Source organism: Necator americanus, chromosome II (assembly GCF_031761385.1).
Source record: "Necator americanus strain Aroian chromosome II, whole genome shotgun sequence".
NCBI classification, from domain to species: domain Eukaryota; kingdom Metazoa; phylum Nematoda; class Chromadorea; order Rhabditida; family Ancylostomatidae; genus Necator; species Necator americanus.
In genome coordinates, this window is record NC_087372.1 from 33296153 (window position 1) to 33312487 (window position 16335).

Sequence of the window (16335 nt, forward strand, 5' to 3'; positions counted from 1 at the left end):
TTGTGGGCCTCGAGGTCTAGCATTCATCGGGTAGATTTGTGAAGTTGTTGTTGATTTCTCGAAGCCATGTTTTATCCTCGTGTTTTTGTTTGTTTTTTTTTTTTGGATGTTGTGCGCTTGTACTAAGTATATGCAACCATTTTGTTACTCAGACAGAAGTGTATTCGATAAATGTTTCTAATATGATCTTATTAGGAAAAGCAGCGATATGGGACGCAAAGATGTTTCAGAATTATTATAGACGTTGAAGGTTTTGATGATTCACAAGTCATTTTTCTTCTTCGAAGTGTGCATCCCGTTTTGTACTCCCTGCGATGTCTTTTTTCTTGTGTTGACCTTGAAATCTAGACAAACCTGGTAAATATGTCAGTTCTTCACCTTCTATAGCACAAACAACAGCAATTTGCTCTATTAACATGTGCAAATCAAACCTTTAGCAGAAGAATAGATCCAGAATATCGTGCAAAGGAGGAGGAAGTTCAGAGAACTTTTTCCGCTGAACTTCGAAAAATCCCACATAAGAACTAAGAATTAACTCACTGTATTTGTTGCTCTTGAACTAGTTCAAAATTATCCTTCTCTTCATATGATAGCTTATTTATTCCAGTGGTTATAATAAGATGCCTTTCCTCTGTAATTCCCTTGTTTGCAAATATTTCAAACACCACAACCATTAAATGTACTTTATTTACCCGAAATATCTTTCACGAAGCGGTTTTCTTCCTTCCAATTCCACTTTTTGTTGAAGCAATTCGTAGTCAGCTTCTTCATCCACATTTTCGACTGTCAGCATTATCTCATTCGGGATTTTCGTGATGTAGCGAACCGGCTGGAATAAGTATGATCAATATGGCGCATTTCTTGCTTGGATAGCCGCCTTGACTAGTTTTGGTTTCTCGACAAGAATTGCAAGAAAGAGCATGCCTGTTTCGAAAGCGGATATTCTGTTTCGCTTGAAAAAAAAATGGAACAAAACACATCTTGCTTGTATGTACAAGCGCTCATTTTATGCAAAAGTTTTGTGCTAAAGGGGAAAACTTCTACCCCTGCTGAATGCTGATATGGTTAATCACATGTGGAAATTACGAGAAATATTTTACAAGTGTTGTGGTTTATGGGGGTGTTGCGGATTTTCTAGGTTACAATAGGACTGGGTTGTTCCGTCGATTTAAAACAGACGGTGCTTGCAAGGCGGCTTAGGGAAATAGGCAATATTTTGTTAAAAACACACTCAATAACATATATACTCAGTAGCATAATATTCTTAAGATCCTGGTTAGACATCGCCTTGCACTACAACTGAAGAGAACGAAATTGATCGCTCACCTCACTCGAGAGGAGACTTCGTCCACCAGTTAATTCAAATTTTAAGTTTTCTCGAGTACTTGATGCAAACGAAATTAAGGTCCTAGCAATAAATGTAGGGCTGTGTTAAAGAATATCATCGAGTAAATGTCGTCAATCGCAATCAATTTTTCCAACTCTCTTATATGAAATTTTCCCAGAGATGAAAATACAGAGCAGCACTGCCTTGATTATTGAAAACTATGAAAATGTTTTTTTTTAAGACTTTGATATTGATCACTGCTGTTTGACCACAGTACAATGTAGGTCAAACTGACACAGAATTTTAGAATTATTTTTTAAGAATAGAAACCTTGGTCCTATTTTAAAGCGAAATTGTGATGTTGAAAAACAAGACGTGTTGTGAATCAAAGAGATCTTCATCTAAAGATGGAATTTGTCAACAAATTGAAACATCTTCACTTTTTAGACGACAGGTAGATGTAGATAAGAAGGTGAATAGAATATAAAGAGGCGAAGCTTGTTCCAGTTCGAATAAACAAATAACAATAACAATAAAAAAGATCCCTTCAATTATGATAGCAGATTCAATATTAGGAGTTGAAGTAGCATAGACTTTGCACATTGTGAATTTTACGGGTTAGTTTTTTTTTTTCATGGAACCTAGGCAGAGGATTTTTGGGTAGGTCTTTCTAGAGCAAAGAAAAGCGTGAAAGATCACTTCAACTTTTTAGGGAGAAGGATACTGCAAAACTTCAGCTAAGATTCTCTTAGCCGTAGTTGCAAAAAAAAAATAAATGACCAAAGTGAATCTGTATTTAAAAGCACTTACATTCTTAGGGAACAGGTTCCAAAAGAACAAGCCAAACAAAATACCGCATATGTGCAGAAAAATTGAAATGAAGAGATGTCCACTATAAGATATAGCGATGATCATGCAGTGTAGTCCTCATAAGGTGTTCGTCGTCATTTCACTTTCCTACCATTATCCGCGCCTACATCCTTCGATCTCTTCGATTTACGCACTGTCTCCTCATTCTTCGTCGATCTCATTCTCAAAATAGGCCAACATCGCAAAATCCCATTCTGCTTACTGGATCTATTCGACTGAGCGGCCTTGATTGTGCGCAAAGCACTTTTTGTACTTTGCAAACATTTGTCGCCAGTGCGTTTGCGAATTTCAGGTGTATCATGGGTGATAAGAGTTTTTCCTGCGCAGATACATCAACTTTTCTTATGATAAAGTTGCGAAACCATGAAGAACTATTTAGAAAAACGGGTTTTGAAAACTATTTGGAAAAACGGGTTTTGTGCGTGGGAATAGAGAAAACCGCTTTGAAGTGATTGTTATACTGTCAGAAGAAAAAATCCAACGAAAATTTACCAAGAAAAAAAACGGAAGGAGTAGTGCATGCAACTATTCCCACCTGCCAAAACTGACTTTCGAGAATTCTCCTAAGACGCTTGCACCTTCGTAAGGAAATCCATATAATGTCTACAAAAATAAAGCAGAATGTCCTAGGTATCTCCCAGAAAAAAAAAGATAGGAAATATCGAACTGACGTCATTCAGACAATTCGTATTTGAAGTGGGTTGGAATGTTTCTTGATAGCTTGGGAGCGCTCAGAAATTTATTGAATTTCGGGATCGCGCGGTCTGGCGGATTATTAAACTTTGGCTATTTTTATAATGATCTATGACTATGTTTTAGTATTCATGGACTCTCCCCAGTATAAGATTTAAGACGTGAAACGTTCAAAACGTTTGCAGTCTTGTTAGAATACTGAAATTTTGTTAGAATATGTATTATTGTACAGAAAATTGCTGAAAAAATTCAGTTGCTGTTTGAATGATATTTAGATTGTTGAAGTTCTGTTTTTTCCTTTTTTTCTGTTATATTCGATAGCCGTTACAATAGCCGTTGTGCAGTGAGCGGTGGCTAAATCAAAGAACAACTTTTTCACTTTGTGACCGACTGTTGCTTGAAAGAGAGTAACCTTCAATATCGATTAAGTTAAACCGCAAAAATGAAAGGAGCTCTCATCGCGTATCCAATTAAAACGAATGACGAGTTAGTTGGAGGAGTAGCTATTGAAGTGAATGAAATTATAGCTATAGTCTACCATAAAACGACCTCAAACACGATGCAGTTACATAAGCGGAGCAGTGAAGCCAGCGCCTTCGATCGAGGCGAGACATCGCTAGCTCTGTAGTCAGAATTGAAGTTTACCAATGACCCAACCTCACCAAGCACCCGTTGACTTTATCGCGGAGGTTCGAGCGCAGACGCATACACAACTGCACCGAACTTTGGACCGTTTTGACCCCACCGTATTCCATGGACGCCGGTGCTTTAGTGAAATACCGTAATTTATAGTGTATCTGGAACCTTTAAAAACCCATCTGCGGTAGTTATACAGTGATCGTTGTTGCCGCAGTTAAACTTCGCAATAAATGCAAGGTAGAAGCCTGTTTAGATTCTGTGAAGTAATAAATGCCATAGATCTGCGTATCATCGAAAAAAAAAGAATAGAAAATATTATGCTTCAATGACAATCGGGACTGTGAGATGTTCAGAGAAAGGAGGAGTTTTCACCATATCTGTAGATAGTTATTGTTGTAAATACCTTCTTTGAAAATATTCATGAGCAAACGATGGTCGTCAAGATGCTTAATTACCTTTTTTTGTTTTTTTTTTTCACTTCGAACTTTTCTCGTATTTTTTTCCGCGAGAAGGAGCAATATACAGCAGTAGCGTCAATGTTTTTGTTCTTACCAGTAAACTTCTCTTAGATTGTAAAAGGATGTTTTCGAGCAGCATTTTTAGGCATGGAGTCCGTTAAAAAATTGAATAAAAGTGGCAGGCAAATGTCAAAAAGCAGTGACAGCCCAAAGAAAAAGAAGAAATTGAAGAATTCGACTAGCTTCTCGGACAAATGTCAAGAAAAAGATGAGGTGGTTGCAATGGCTACTCCTTTTGAATTCTAAAATCCCTTTAGGTTCCGCTTTTCAGGTTGTTGCAATGGATGATGTTGAAACTATTAACTCAGATACTGGAGACAATGTTGAAGGTACAATTTTTTCTTCTCATTGCTTTTTATCGTGACACTGTCTCAGTATTCTAAACCCACATTTGAAAACTTCACTTCCGATTCTCGTTTTATTGCGTTCTTTATTCATTCGCTCTGCGTTTGCATTACATTTTTGGCAACATTGCTTGTACAGTGAAGAATGTACTTTAATTCAGGTCCCAAACACGTAATGTTATCAATTTTCGTGTAATTTTCATGTGCATAATTACTTGAGCGCGTCACTTTTAGTTTCTGATGAGGAAAACGTCATCAGTGCAACCAACTGCAAGTCGGCGAAGGCTAAACACCTGCACGACCTTCAAAAGTAGGTGTTATTTTAGTTTTGGACACGTGCGCATTTGCAAGAATCCTTTCCTACGACTGTATGCTGGTGCTTACTGGCCATTTGACTGTATGTAAATCATGCCTAAACTCGAAGGATTCTATGGTTGTTTCCACTCTCATTGTTTCAAAAGCATTTCATCTGTTAGAAACATTTTCTTCATTAGAAAAATCCTGATAAAAAAGAAAGATGTAAACGGTATGATCGTAGGTCTAGGAACTGGAACACTGGAAAATTTTCAAAACAATCCCACCTACAAACAATGAACAAACAACAAGGAACAGTTCTTCCTCAAATTCTAATTGAAGTCTCGGGTAATTTTCCCTACAATGATAGCAATAGTTTTCTTTTGTATTTTTAAGATAGGAGGATTGTCAACAGTTTTCTATAGCTTCAGCTCAGGGTATAACCTTTTTTTGCAGGTCCCCAGATTAACCAGATTAAAAGTTCCGATGTTTTCATTCCTCTGAGTGGAATACTAATTGTATAATTGCTCATTTAGTATTCATCTCTTGCTTCTCTTTTCTTTCTGAAGGAAAGATACATGTACGGCGTCCCTTTTTCTGAATGAATTTGAAGCATACCGAGTTTCTTATGTAAAGATGGATTAATTTTGGTTCATTCGTTTTCTCTCTAATGCCATTTTTATAATGCACCGCAGAACTCCTGCTGAATAGGATTCTTGATATTCTTAAACGTCATCTTGAGGCTGATGCGAATGTTCTTGAAAAGGAATTATTTAATCCAAGCGCTTCTCCATAAAAACTCTTTTTAGCTACTTTTCTATGGACACTAAACGCTAAATTCAGGCTAAAAGAAAGCGATCCTGAATTCTACAAGTTTCTTCAAGAACAAGATGCAGACCTTCTCGATTTCCATCCGTCTGATGAGGAAGAAGAAGGGGAAGAGGAAGAGGAGGTGGATGACGAAATGGAAGGGGAGGAGACTCAACAAGAACCAAAAAACGGAAGTATGTTAATTATTTTTGAATAATTTTCAGTGCTTATTAGAATTCATATTCAGTATCGAAAGAGCCTTCCTCTCAAATCCCAAAAGCGAGAAAAGACAGCAGTGGTCGTCTAATATTTGATGGGAACATGCTGAACTACTTAGAAAATGCGCTAGATCCTGAAGACGAGGTGAAGTTATAGGTAGTCAAGTGATTCAATCGAACATGGTTGTGTATGAAAATATTTATAGAAACAACGCATCAATGTAGACGATATCAGGTTAGCGGTCGAAGCTTTCAACGCATGCGTTGCTCGAGTGGGAGCTGACATCGATGCGCCAAAATACATTATCAATGAGCAGGTATCAATATCCCTCATATCCTTGGTATTTATCTCTTTTGGACACAGCAATAATTTTCCTACGCTAATTGGCTCATTTTAACTTCGGAGTTGCTTGCTCGCGTTGGTTGTCTGATTTTCTTTTCCTCTTTAGAATCAGATCCTGGGGTTACTCTTCCAGTTTTGTTTTACATCTAGCTATTGAATAATGGAAAATGCACTTTTTTCAGAAATCAATGTCTCTTCTACTCTCAGAAGAGACTTCTATGCATATCCCTTGACTTGTTTATACACATCTCATCTGATTTTCACCGATTTTTAGGCTGTTTTCTATGCAACTGTACGTCTGTGCTTCGAGAAGTTGGGAGATGCATTTTTTACTTTAATCACAGGAAAGGTATGGTTTATTACCATCCATAAGCCTTTTCAATTCAAAATAGAGGAACCATACATTCCTATGATAAATCATTATTTTCCAAGCATCTCACACATTGCGATCCTTTACGATTAGAAAACATTTTTCCTTTATCTAACTCTACTTCAGGTGTTACAGTTTGATCATAAGTGTCGGTGTAGTGTAAATTGATCGCATTCTGAACCAACCCACTGTATTTGAGGGCATCAAATATTACAAATTTTACTTTTGCTTAAAAATGAGCTCGATCCTGTTTAGGCCAAGGTAAAACTCGAACCAGGCACAAGCGAAGAGGCGACACAGCTGAAGATGAGGAACGTTAAAAAGTACCAAACTCCCCTGAAACAGTACCTCGGTAGTGTGCTAACGGTACGTTTAACATACTACACCACTTGTTTATGTCGTGTAACATATTTGACTTCAGTTCGCGAATGAGGTTCAAACGCCTGACGTCATCGTGTCGACTTTGAAAGCCATTCGTCGAATGACCGATTTTTATGCCCACTTCAAAAAAATGGCGAAAAACCTCACCAAGGTAAGCCAGATGTACAGCAATATTCAATAGAACCACTGAGGTGTGGATTTTTAAGGTTCTTGTCCGAATTTGGTCTCGAAAGACCTTGGAATGCAGGGTTGGAGCGTATGTATGCATGGTACAACTTGTCAAAACTCATCCTGAACATTTTGTTTCCTTGTACAAGGTAATCATTTACTGTTTTCTACTTTCTTTTGTTATTAGTGACAGAAATTCTCTGAATTAGAGTACTTGCTTCAGAGTTGCTACCTTGGTTTCGTGTCAAATTCTCGCGAAGTTTCATCTGAAACGTGGCCTATTCTTCACTTTATGCACAAGTAAGTATCAGCTTAAGCTTTGAGCATTTTTAAGATGAACAGTTAACTATTATAATAATAATTCACGATTGATTATTGATTATTATAACAATCAATTAGGTATAGTAGAGTCGCAACGACGTGATGCACGGTGCGGTTGCATAAGTGGCTGTGCTCAAAGTGCCGTAGTGGAGTATAGCGGTTTGAATCTAGAAGGGACCCTTGCTGACACCATTCCTCCTCGCGTCGGTCCCACCTCTATTCCAACAGCTATCTCCGCCACGCCGCTTTGAGTGCAGATGCTTACGTAACTGCACTGTGCTTCATGTCGTTTTGACACGACTATGGTTAGCGTAGTCAGTAGTTCTATTCAATGTTATTCTTAGTGAAAGCATGCCTTGTCCTTGGACATTTGATGTCCTTTTCAATTTATATAGTTGTTAATATTTGCATGAGCTTGTCAGCTTTTCCTCTAGCATAGGAAATTCCCTGCATCCTTAAGAAGAACTCCCAGCTCTCTAGCATTAAAAAACCTACACGCCAGTTTGACACATTCGTGCTGATCGATATGAGCTAACTAGCGGTGATCCTCGGAAAGAAAGAACTAGCTTACTCGCGAAATGGGAGATCGTATGTAGCTTCCAGATTGTGCAGCGTTAATAAAAATTGTATGTATGCTTTATGCCCAATAGAACTATTCATAACTGGTAGTTGATTGTTATTCTTCTAAATCTCAGAGATTTAGAACATTTGCCGAGGTGACTGTATTGCATCCAAATTTGGCTTATCCCTACGCGTTTGTTTACATTCGACAAATTGCTATTCACTTGAGAAATGCTATTATTTCGAAGAAACGAAAGGTATCAGGTTTTACTGTTTATACAGTTTTCTTTTTTCGTGGTTCTTAATAATACTGTAAAGGATATGGTGCGAACCGTGTACAACTGGCAAATGATGCAATGCCTCTACCTATGGACACGTGTAATATCAAAAGCTCACGCAGTTCACGACTGTGAAGCTATCTGTGACCTGACCTATCCGCTTGTTCAACTCATCAACGGAGTGCTCAAGTAGGCTTCTTTGGTTGTGTATTTCCATATTCATTAATTACATTAATTACTAGCAGAATTTTTGCTTTACTTTTTTTTCAGAATGTTTCAGTTCGAGACTGTTTTCAGATGCAACGTTTTTCAGGTTGTATCATTCTCTTCGATATATACCGTTACGACTGCATTGCATCTCGTTGCTCATTCAACTTCAAGCCAACTGCGGCATTTTCGTACCGTCGCTGACACTAGCTGTGGAGGTATTTCCCTCATCATCTTTCGATGATTCTTGTGTTTCTTCTCTTTTGAACAACTTTCTTTGCTGATTCCTCTGTTCTACAATAAGTTACCATAAGTTAAGTTACTATAAGTTATTCCTGTTGGGCCGTTTTGCAGCATTTTTATTTGAGGCCTCTATTTTAATAAAGAGAAAGAAGTTTGCTTTCTTTCTTGTGCTCATAGATGCGATAGAGAGGAGCCGGACCCTCCTCAGGTGAAAAGGGTCTAGCTCATGGGGTCCAGCTCAAGTGACGAGGATCCCTTCGCTAACCGTCCAAAAGTGAAGGGGAGCACCGGCTCCAACTATCGCATCTACGAACACAACTGAGGATGTAAACTTCTTTCCTTCACGTTAAAAACGTGCCGTTAAAAACGTTAAAAGTGCCACACGAAATCCATCGATTACATCCAGTCTCAATCGGTTCCATTTTTCAGAATTAAATTTCAGATTCAGAAGATTGTGCTTCAAAGTATTTTCATAATTCACCTATAAATTAGATTCCCTCCATTCATTAAGCTAATTCATTCATATTTCTCATTCTATTTCTGTCTTGACGATGTCAGGAAACTAATACTAATTCCCTTTATTGATCGCATAAGTCGACGTAAGCCTTGTAGCAACGTTATAACTGCTTCAGCTCCTCGACGACGTTGTACTAATCCTGGCGAAAAAACCGAAGATTGTGAAAAATGTGAAGGTGGTCGATATGGAATCTTCTTTGAAGGTTAGTCCATTTATACACAAAATAAATAAATAAGGAAATTTATTGTGGTTGTTTAGGTTGCAGCGCTCGTACTCCAAGAAAACTCTTGGCGAACAACACTTTGCGACAGTATTTTCAGAATCACCCTGCAGGTGAACTTTCTTTTTTCTGTATATTTACCGACAAAGTATATTTATCTTTCTTTCTTTAGGCAGCGCATTTGATTTGTAGCCAGCCAAGTTTTCCCGACGTCATTGTTCCGATGACGTTCAGAGTGGGTTTTTTTTATTTCTATTATTTTATTACCAACGGTAAACAACTTTATCGTTGCGTTTGCTGCTGAAAAGTGCATTTGATTTGGTCAGGCTAATTACAAATTTATTTTCGGTTTGACTTATTCTCACGACTTTAGCAGAAATCTTAGTCAAATCTTTGCTTAAAGGTTCAAACACTATTAAACAGTAGTTTTGAAACTGTTTCTCAACTGGCGTTTTGGAATATATGTGTATACACGCAGTCAAAACAGCATGAAGCACGCTGCAGTTGCGTAAGCGGCTGCGCTCGAAGCGATGCGGTGGAGCGTAGCGGTTACAATTTAGAAGCTACCCTCGGTGACACCATTCCTCGCTGTTTTTTCGCGACGGTCGGTCCCACCTCGATTCCAACCGACATCTCCGCCACGTCGCTTTGAGTGCACATGCTTACGTAACTGCACTGCGCTTCATGCCGTTACCATCTGTTGAGTCATTTTGGAGTTTTGCATCGCATTTGTTTAGGTGAAAAGACATATTTCTTTCAGTGTATTGGTGGTGTAAAAAGGAGAATGCTGAAACTCTGTTCCCCTTCCGAAAACCAGAAATATTTTATCGTTTACTCAAATGTGGGTTGCTAGGTGAAGGACATTTATGCCCTGTGGTGAAAAACAAATCTAACACTGGACAGCGAATTGTATTCAAACACTTGACAATGAATTGTATTCACCCAGCTAAATAGGTATCTAAATACCCAGACGTAGAAAAGCTTTTGATCCTTCCAACATGTTTGAAAGAAAATTCGTATCATTACAGAAAGCCAAGAATGCTGAGGATTTCACCAATAATATATATCTCATCCCCAAATTTTGTTTTTCACTTTTCCAACACTTTAGGATAAAGTTTTTCCACGAGAAAACTTTAAAAAAAACTCTAGAATTATAGATTTAACAAAGTTGGCATGCGGTTATCAAAAAGTAGTACTCCATTATTCTAGTCTGAATGTACTACTTCTTTTTTAGATCCGAAATTTCTTGCGGAAAATCCGTTCCGTAGAATTTGCGCGATGCTTTCGGGCACTGTTAGAAAAGTTAGAGGAACAGGGGAAATTTGTCGCTGACATACTTCTCACGAAAGAGTTCACTATCAAGGACGATATTCAAGTGGTAAGGTTTTGGTTTACGTTAATACTCTCTTACAATGTTGCTTACATTGTTCACTCAATTTTCCGGTTACAGATGTCCCTCCAACTCGCTTTGAATAACCCCGACTCTCCGTTACGCACCTATTATCGACAATGGGAAAAAGCGTGGCGTATGAAACAGAAAATGTTGTTGAAGGTGAAGGCAAAACCAGTTCATCGTTCACTAGTGATTGAGGTCAAGTTCTTTTCTTTTTAGAGCGAAAAGAAGGAGAATACAAAGGAAGCTAAGCAAATCACGAAGAAGAAGAACGAGAAGAAACAAAAAATGGAACAAGTATGAGAACCCTGAGTCATTTTCTTTTGTTTTGGAAAACGTGAACAACGCCTTAAATGCCGGAAATATTCTAGGATGTAAAAGTTGAGGAGAAACCAAAAAAGAAGCGAAGGCTAAGCCAACCAGCTGCCGCTCGAGCGGATGCGACAGTTCCTGATCAACTTGGCGATCTAGAAAATTGGAGTGATAGTGAATAACCTGTTTTCAAATATAATAATTTCTCTAAGATGATAATAGAATGGTCTAGAAAGGGTACTAAAAATGTATTTTAACTGTATCCGCGTTAACAGTATTCTAAGTGTTCGCGAACATCATTCAAGAAATAATCGCATTGTTATTGTTGTTACCTGTGTTGTTGTCTGTTCCTTACTATTCTTGTTTTCTGCTGAAAACAGAAAATACAGAAATTTATTTCAAGAGAAGTTCTGTTCTGAGTGTCAATAGTGCAATCATGTACGTTAGCAACACTTACAAGGTTTTTTTTTTTAAAGAATTTGATGAGTAAACCTATTCATTCTACACATGATCGTCTTAGCTCAAAGACTGTGACATACACGTGAAATGCATGAAACATTGAGATTTCTGTGCTCGATTTCTCTTTCCTTTTTCCCAAAGTGGTGATGTTATTGGTTCTAACCCTATTCCTCAGTGAAATTCATCTAAACGAATTGAGCATAGATAACTCACGCGTTTAAACACTACACTATGACCTGCATGAAAATTAACATATGAACATCCAAATTGGCAGTTTTATCATGGATGCTGCCTCTGAAGATGTTAAAAGCAATCGGAAACAGTAAGATTTACACACTGGAAGAAAAATCAATGTACGCCGAACGTCTACGCAGCGCTATTGTCTTGGACATGAGCGATAAGATGGAAGAACTTCTTTCTCAACTACATGAGTATTTCTCATAGCTATCGAGATTTGCCGCATAATACAGAGAATATTCTAAGAATAACAAAAGAATACACTAATCCAACCGAAACATCGATGATTTCCTAAAAAAAAAAGAAAGGACCCTCTAGAAAGAATGCACGTACTGATATTTATAAATACACTAGTTAGGACTACTTTATTTACAGAAAGAGAAATCTAGCAATACAATAAGGGTTCCTTTTTGCACCACACCTTCTAGAAGTCATACGAATGAGAGGCAAGTCGAAAACTAGGAAGAACCACAATACTTAGAAATATGATATTTGAAAACATTAGAAAAAACCTTGCAATAGCAATAGTTCATTAGACGAGCAATACAAGGAAAGAGTGGATAAGGGCTTAGTGTAAGTACGAACCACACAGCTCAAAGATACTATCAGTGATAGACAAACTAGCGATTGAGGACTTCTGTAGCGGACGTAGTCGAAATAATTTAGTAGAAATAATCAGTGAGAAGTCAGTCTGAAAACCGGAGCTAAAGTAAGTCACCATCAAACCATGCGTCATCTGATGCAAATCATTTCCTCCACGATAAGATCTTTTTCTGTGCAACTACCATGTACGCAAAAGATATGGAATATTCTCTACACATTAGCATTTTTTGAGAATGTTTTCTTTTGGTACATGTTCCACCAAAACTTGTGTAGAAAAATATAGAAAGGAAAACGACTACAGGACACTTACTTCTACTCGTCATTCGCTCGAAAAAAGCCTCCAAATCCTCTTCGACGCTTCGGGATACTTGACTCCGCCTCCTCTTCACTTATTTCGCGAATCACTGGTCCAGAATAGCCACCGGTGTTAGTGCGGCGACTAGTTCCAGCAGTTGTTCTGGCACGAGTAGACCTAATTTTACTATTTTTTCAGAGCACTAAGAATGTATAACACCTCCTACCTAGTATCCTCTTCTTCATCATCGTCTGGCAACGTTATAATTGGCGCATTATCTCCTGTTCGCGAACGGCCTGCAGCATCTGCCGAACGATGGCGATAGCTCCCTGATGAACTATCACCTAATGCACGTCTACCGTTGCTGAAATGTTAAAATATATTGAAGTGTGAAAAGTTCACTGACACGACCGTCAAATCATACCTTGCACTATATCCCATATTTGCCCTTGCTCTCGACTGGAATTCGCGATCGAAGTCTTCTGCAGCAGCTGAAACAAAACAATAAAAAGAAGGAAAGAAAAAGCGCAAATATCAAAAGAAGTCAAAGATCCTCATGTCACATCGGTATTTCAATCCAGTTACTTGGTTGAGGTTCTGTTTCAAAATATGGATATGTGAACTAAGTTCTCCTAAAAGTACAAGTGGATGAAAAGATGGATTTGTCTCCTGCGCCGCAAATGTTACAGCTTGCATGATTACTTTATGTGTGCCTTCTATTCACTGAGTCTAAAGAAGGAGAAATCTAAAACTTATCTCAGTCTCTTATCTATTCGATACTTGAACGTAGACTAATCTCTACCGTTCTCATCGTAGTCTAAACCATATGCGGGTAAAGCTTGATTTGATAAAGAACGCACATTCACAGAAATCCCAGCTCTGATAGGATCGTTCTAGCACAACCACTGTAGGATCACGGTTAAACTAGAACTCAAGCATAAAAAATATTGATGAGACAATTACATTGTTGTGATGTGGTTCTATAACTTTTGTTCTCAACGAGAAATAAACATGATGAGTTTAATGACGACATGTAAATATCTAAACATTAAAGTAGAAATTCACTAGAATACTCTAAGGGTTTCCTTAGCTGAAGACAACATTCATTAGTACCAGTCAATAGCTCTGCCACAACTCTGCCCACCATCAACTGCGAAAAAAAATTTCTTCGCATACGTGATTCAACTCTGAGCTTGAGTCCATGTATGTGTGTTTCAAAGCCCAAATCATTACTAATACTTTTGAGTGCAAAGAATGTGCAGAGATGCGTGCGGCATTTAGCATAAGCGTGCGACGCTTAAACAATAGAGAACAAACAAGCTTTCAGTTGAACTTTCAGATACCACGAAGTCAATGCAAAAACTTAGAATGATAACTTTTCGTTCACTCATAAGGCCTGCATAGAAACACATCAATATTTGTCAGCAGCTGAAAAGGAACAGAACTGTAGTGAGAAATCAGTATCTACGTAAGTAAGCGATGGCGAAATCCAAATCCTGTTCATAGGGAAAAAGAACGAAAAGCGTTTCCAAGTACGGTTAAAAAGTGTCGATCTGTTAGAGCTACAGAAAGAATCTCTGCATAGCAACTTGTTAAAAAACAAATTTTCAACCCCTCACACCATAACACAGCTGAGTGTTCTTCTAAATTCCTTCTTTTTTTGTTCTTAGTCGTTATTTGCTTAACGATCATCAATTTGCTCTCCTCTCTCTATGTGAATTCAAATAGACAAAGCTGTTGAAAGCCCTCTACGATGTTTTTCGCGTCACTCATCATCGGCACAGTCTCTACAATTTGTTGTAATGTGAGCCCTTTCGGCAACACTGCGGCAAAAAAACAACAACAGATAAATTGGCAGTAAACTGCGGAGACGTCGCCTACACGTCATCAAGTCTACATGAGAATTCATGAGAAGAACCACAGAAACGATCGATAGCGACGGCCACGTCAACAAAATAAAAGCTTATGACCCAAACAGCGCCACGCATAGGCTGTGTAACAATGAAAAGAAAGGAGAAAAGAGAAGAATGCCATAAAAATGCTTACATTCATCCAAATTCACAAATCGTTGTTGACGTCGAACATTTCCATCTTTGTCCCTTTTCTTCTCAATAATGTGAGTGCGATCGCCAATAGTATGTCCGATAGACATCTCTTCCCGTGTACCATCGCGAAGGCTCCTGATGAAAAAGTACAGATTAGAAACAAGTTGGGTGAAAAAGAATTCCCAACATTCTTAATCAGACACCTTCTTGTTTCTTTGACATCGCCACTTTTTCGAACAGAATTTTCGACAACACGAGGTTGCCCATCTTGACCAAATGTAACCATAGTTGACTGCGTGTAGACTTGAGAATGCGGATCATTCATGGCACGTTCTTGCAGGTCTTCCTTTAAAGTAACAATAACGGATACATCATCTCACATGAGTATTCCAAACTCCAATTCTGACAGACTGAACTTTTCTACATTCTTCATGATAAGAGCAAAAAGCTCTTATCATGGAGAATGTGAGAGCTGTTGGCGAGAGTTTGTTGGCTGATTACGTGTTCTACTGAAACTTTCTTTTCATTCCCTTCAAGTTTACCTCCTTGGAAACGCCTACATTTCTGAGAGGAGAGGATGCTTCATTCTCTCTTTGCCAACGTTTCGGACAACTGATTAACTGATCAACCTCTCATCAAGTACTTAAAAAGGGACATAACACCAACAAGATTCATTTCCAAGATCCGAGGATATAACATTCGCCTCCTTTCGTAGTGAAAGCCCCAAAGACAGAACTGAACAAACACATTTCTCGGAGATAGACGTCCTCTACTGCTCTCGATATTTCCTACTATATAATGTTAGCCCAAATATGTGAGATGTTTCTTGGACTACAAAACAGAATATTGCACGTTAACACATTATTTTCAGGAGTTTGTGAAGACAAAAAAAATGTTCTTTCAGATCCAGAAACAGTCACCTAGTTTCTTCTCTTTCAATCAGTTGAACGAATTTAGGACGGATAATAGAAGAAACGTTCCAATGCACTCCCTCTTTTTGAGCAAGAATCTACTTCAAAAAATTATTACAATTAATATCCACGCATATGCGGAACTTTAGGAAACAGAGCTTAAGAAAATTCTCTGAAATGACCGCAACTACACCGCCGAAAAACCATCGAAAAATCCGTAAAGAACGAACCATTGCTGTAAATAATCCTCCAAAACCGCGAAAAGGATCAAAAGGCCGAGCAAGCGCACGATGAGCTGGTTGCCGCTCGTAGGGACCCTAAACAACATTTAGTTGTTTCCGAAAAGTATTTGATGATAAAATAAGTGAAAAAGAAATCCGGTGTTCTAATGTGCAAATCTCCTCGACGTTTTAGGCTATTCAACCAACTTCGGAAAATAAGTCAGCTACCTCAATCATACCCATTCCTCCCATCATCATTCCGAACGGATCCATCATGGCGTTCATCATCCTATCCATTTCTCGGAACTGATTATGCATAACCCTAGAAGGTGCTAGTGATCAAAACAAATGAAAGAAGCAGCCAAATCAAATGTGTAGAAATAGTGAGGTCAACTTGTAAACTGATTTACGTACCTATGGATCCCTCCGAAACCAAATAAATCATCGTCGTTAAACATCTCTGCCTAATGAAGTTGGAAAATCCACCCTACAACGAAGCTGTCAACAATTTCATCCTGCACGACTGTATTCATGAAA

General features: G+C 38.3%; 3 protein-coding genes across 8 annotated transcripts; 1 reads left to right on the forward strand and 2 right to left on the reverse strand.

Moving 5' to 3' along the window:
* Nucleotides 1-268: 268 nt before the first annotated feature.
* On the reverse strand, nt 269-3645 carry RB195_020278 (uncharacterized protein; the record flags this gene model as incomplete). 3 transcript variants are annotated; one of them, XM_064188512.1, is made up of 3 exons in its annotated part: nt 689-829; nt 2733-2800; nt 3636-3645. In XM_064188512.1, 3 exons carry the CDS (start codon nt 3643-3645, stop codon nt 689-691), a joined length of 219 nt encoding a protein of 72 aa, XP_064044393.1. The 3 variants fall into 3 exon arrangements, with proteins under 3 accessions (XP_064044392.1, XP_064044393.1, XP_064044394.1); XM_064188513.1 differs by lacking the exons at nt 2733-2800; nt 3636-3645 and adding exons at nt 1327-1426; nt 3560-3597; XM_064188511.1 differs by lacking the exons at nt 2733-2800; nt 3636-3645 and adding an exon at nt 269-431 and having other exon boundaries at nt 693-793.
* Nucleotides 3646-3759: 114 nt separating this feature from the next.
* RB195_020279 (uncharacterized protein) lies at nt 3760-11209 on the forward strand (the record flags this gene model as incomplete). 2 transcript variants are annotated; one of them, XM_064188515.1, is made up of 22 exons in its annotated part: nt 3760-3766; nt 4133-4260; nt 4319-4376; nt 4626-4701; nt 5529-5689; nt 5743-5858; nt 5920-6030; nt 6331-6405; nt 6682-6792; nt 6848-6958; nt 7014-7124; nt 7199-7275; nt 8000-8114; nt 8176-8324; nt 8449-8560; nt 9218-9304; nt 9361-9435; nt 9495-9557; nt 10557-10700; nt 10773-10874; nt 10935-11012; nt 11087-11209. In XM_064188515.1, 22 exons carry the CDS (start codon nt 3760-3762, stop codon nt 11207-11209), a joined length of 2190 nt encoding a protein of 729 aa, XP_064044395.1. The 2 variants fall into 2 exon arrangements, with proteins under 2 accessions (XP_064044395.1, XP_064044396.1); XM_064188514.1 differs by lacking the exon at nt 3760-3766 and having other exon boundaries at nt 4135-4260.
* Nucleotides 11210-12409: 1200 nt separating this feature from the next.
* Nucleotides 12410-16256, reverse strand: RB195_020280 (uncharacterized protein; the record flags this gene model as incomplete). 3 transcript variants are annotated; one of them, XM_064188516.1, is made up of 10 exons in its annotated part: nt 12410-12414; nt 12637-12693; nt 12749-12783; nt 12848-12985; nt 13046-13112; nt 14668-14801; nt 14870-15012; nt 15808-15894; nt 16027-16120; nt 16213-16256. In XM_064188516.1, 10 exons carry the CDS (start codon nt 16254-16256, stop codon nt 12410-12412), a joined length of 804 nt encoding a protein of 267 aa, XP_064044397.1. The 3 variants fall into 3 exon arrangements, with proteins under 3 accessions (XP_064044397.1, XP_064044398.1, XP_013297265.2); XM_064188517.1 differs by having other exon boundaries at nt 12749-12798; XM_013441811.2 differs by lacking the exon at nt 12410-12414 and having other exon boundaries at nt 12639-12783.
* Between the last annotated feature and the right edge of the window lie 79 nt (nt 16257-16335).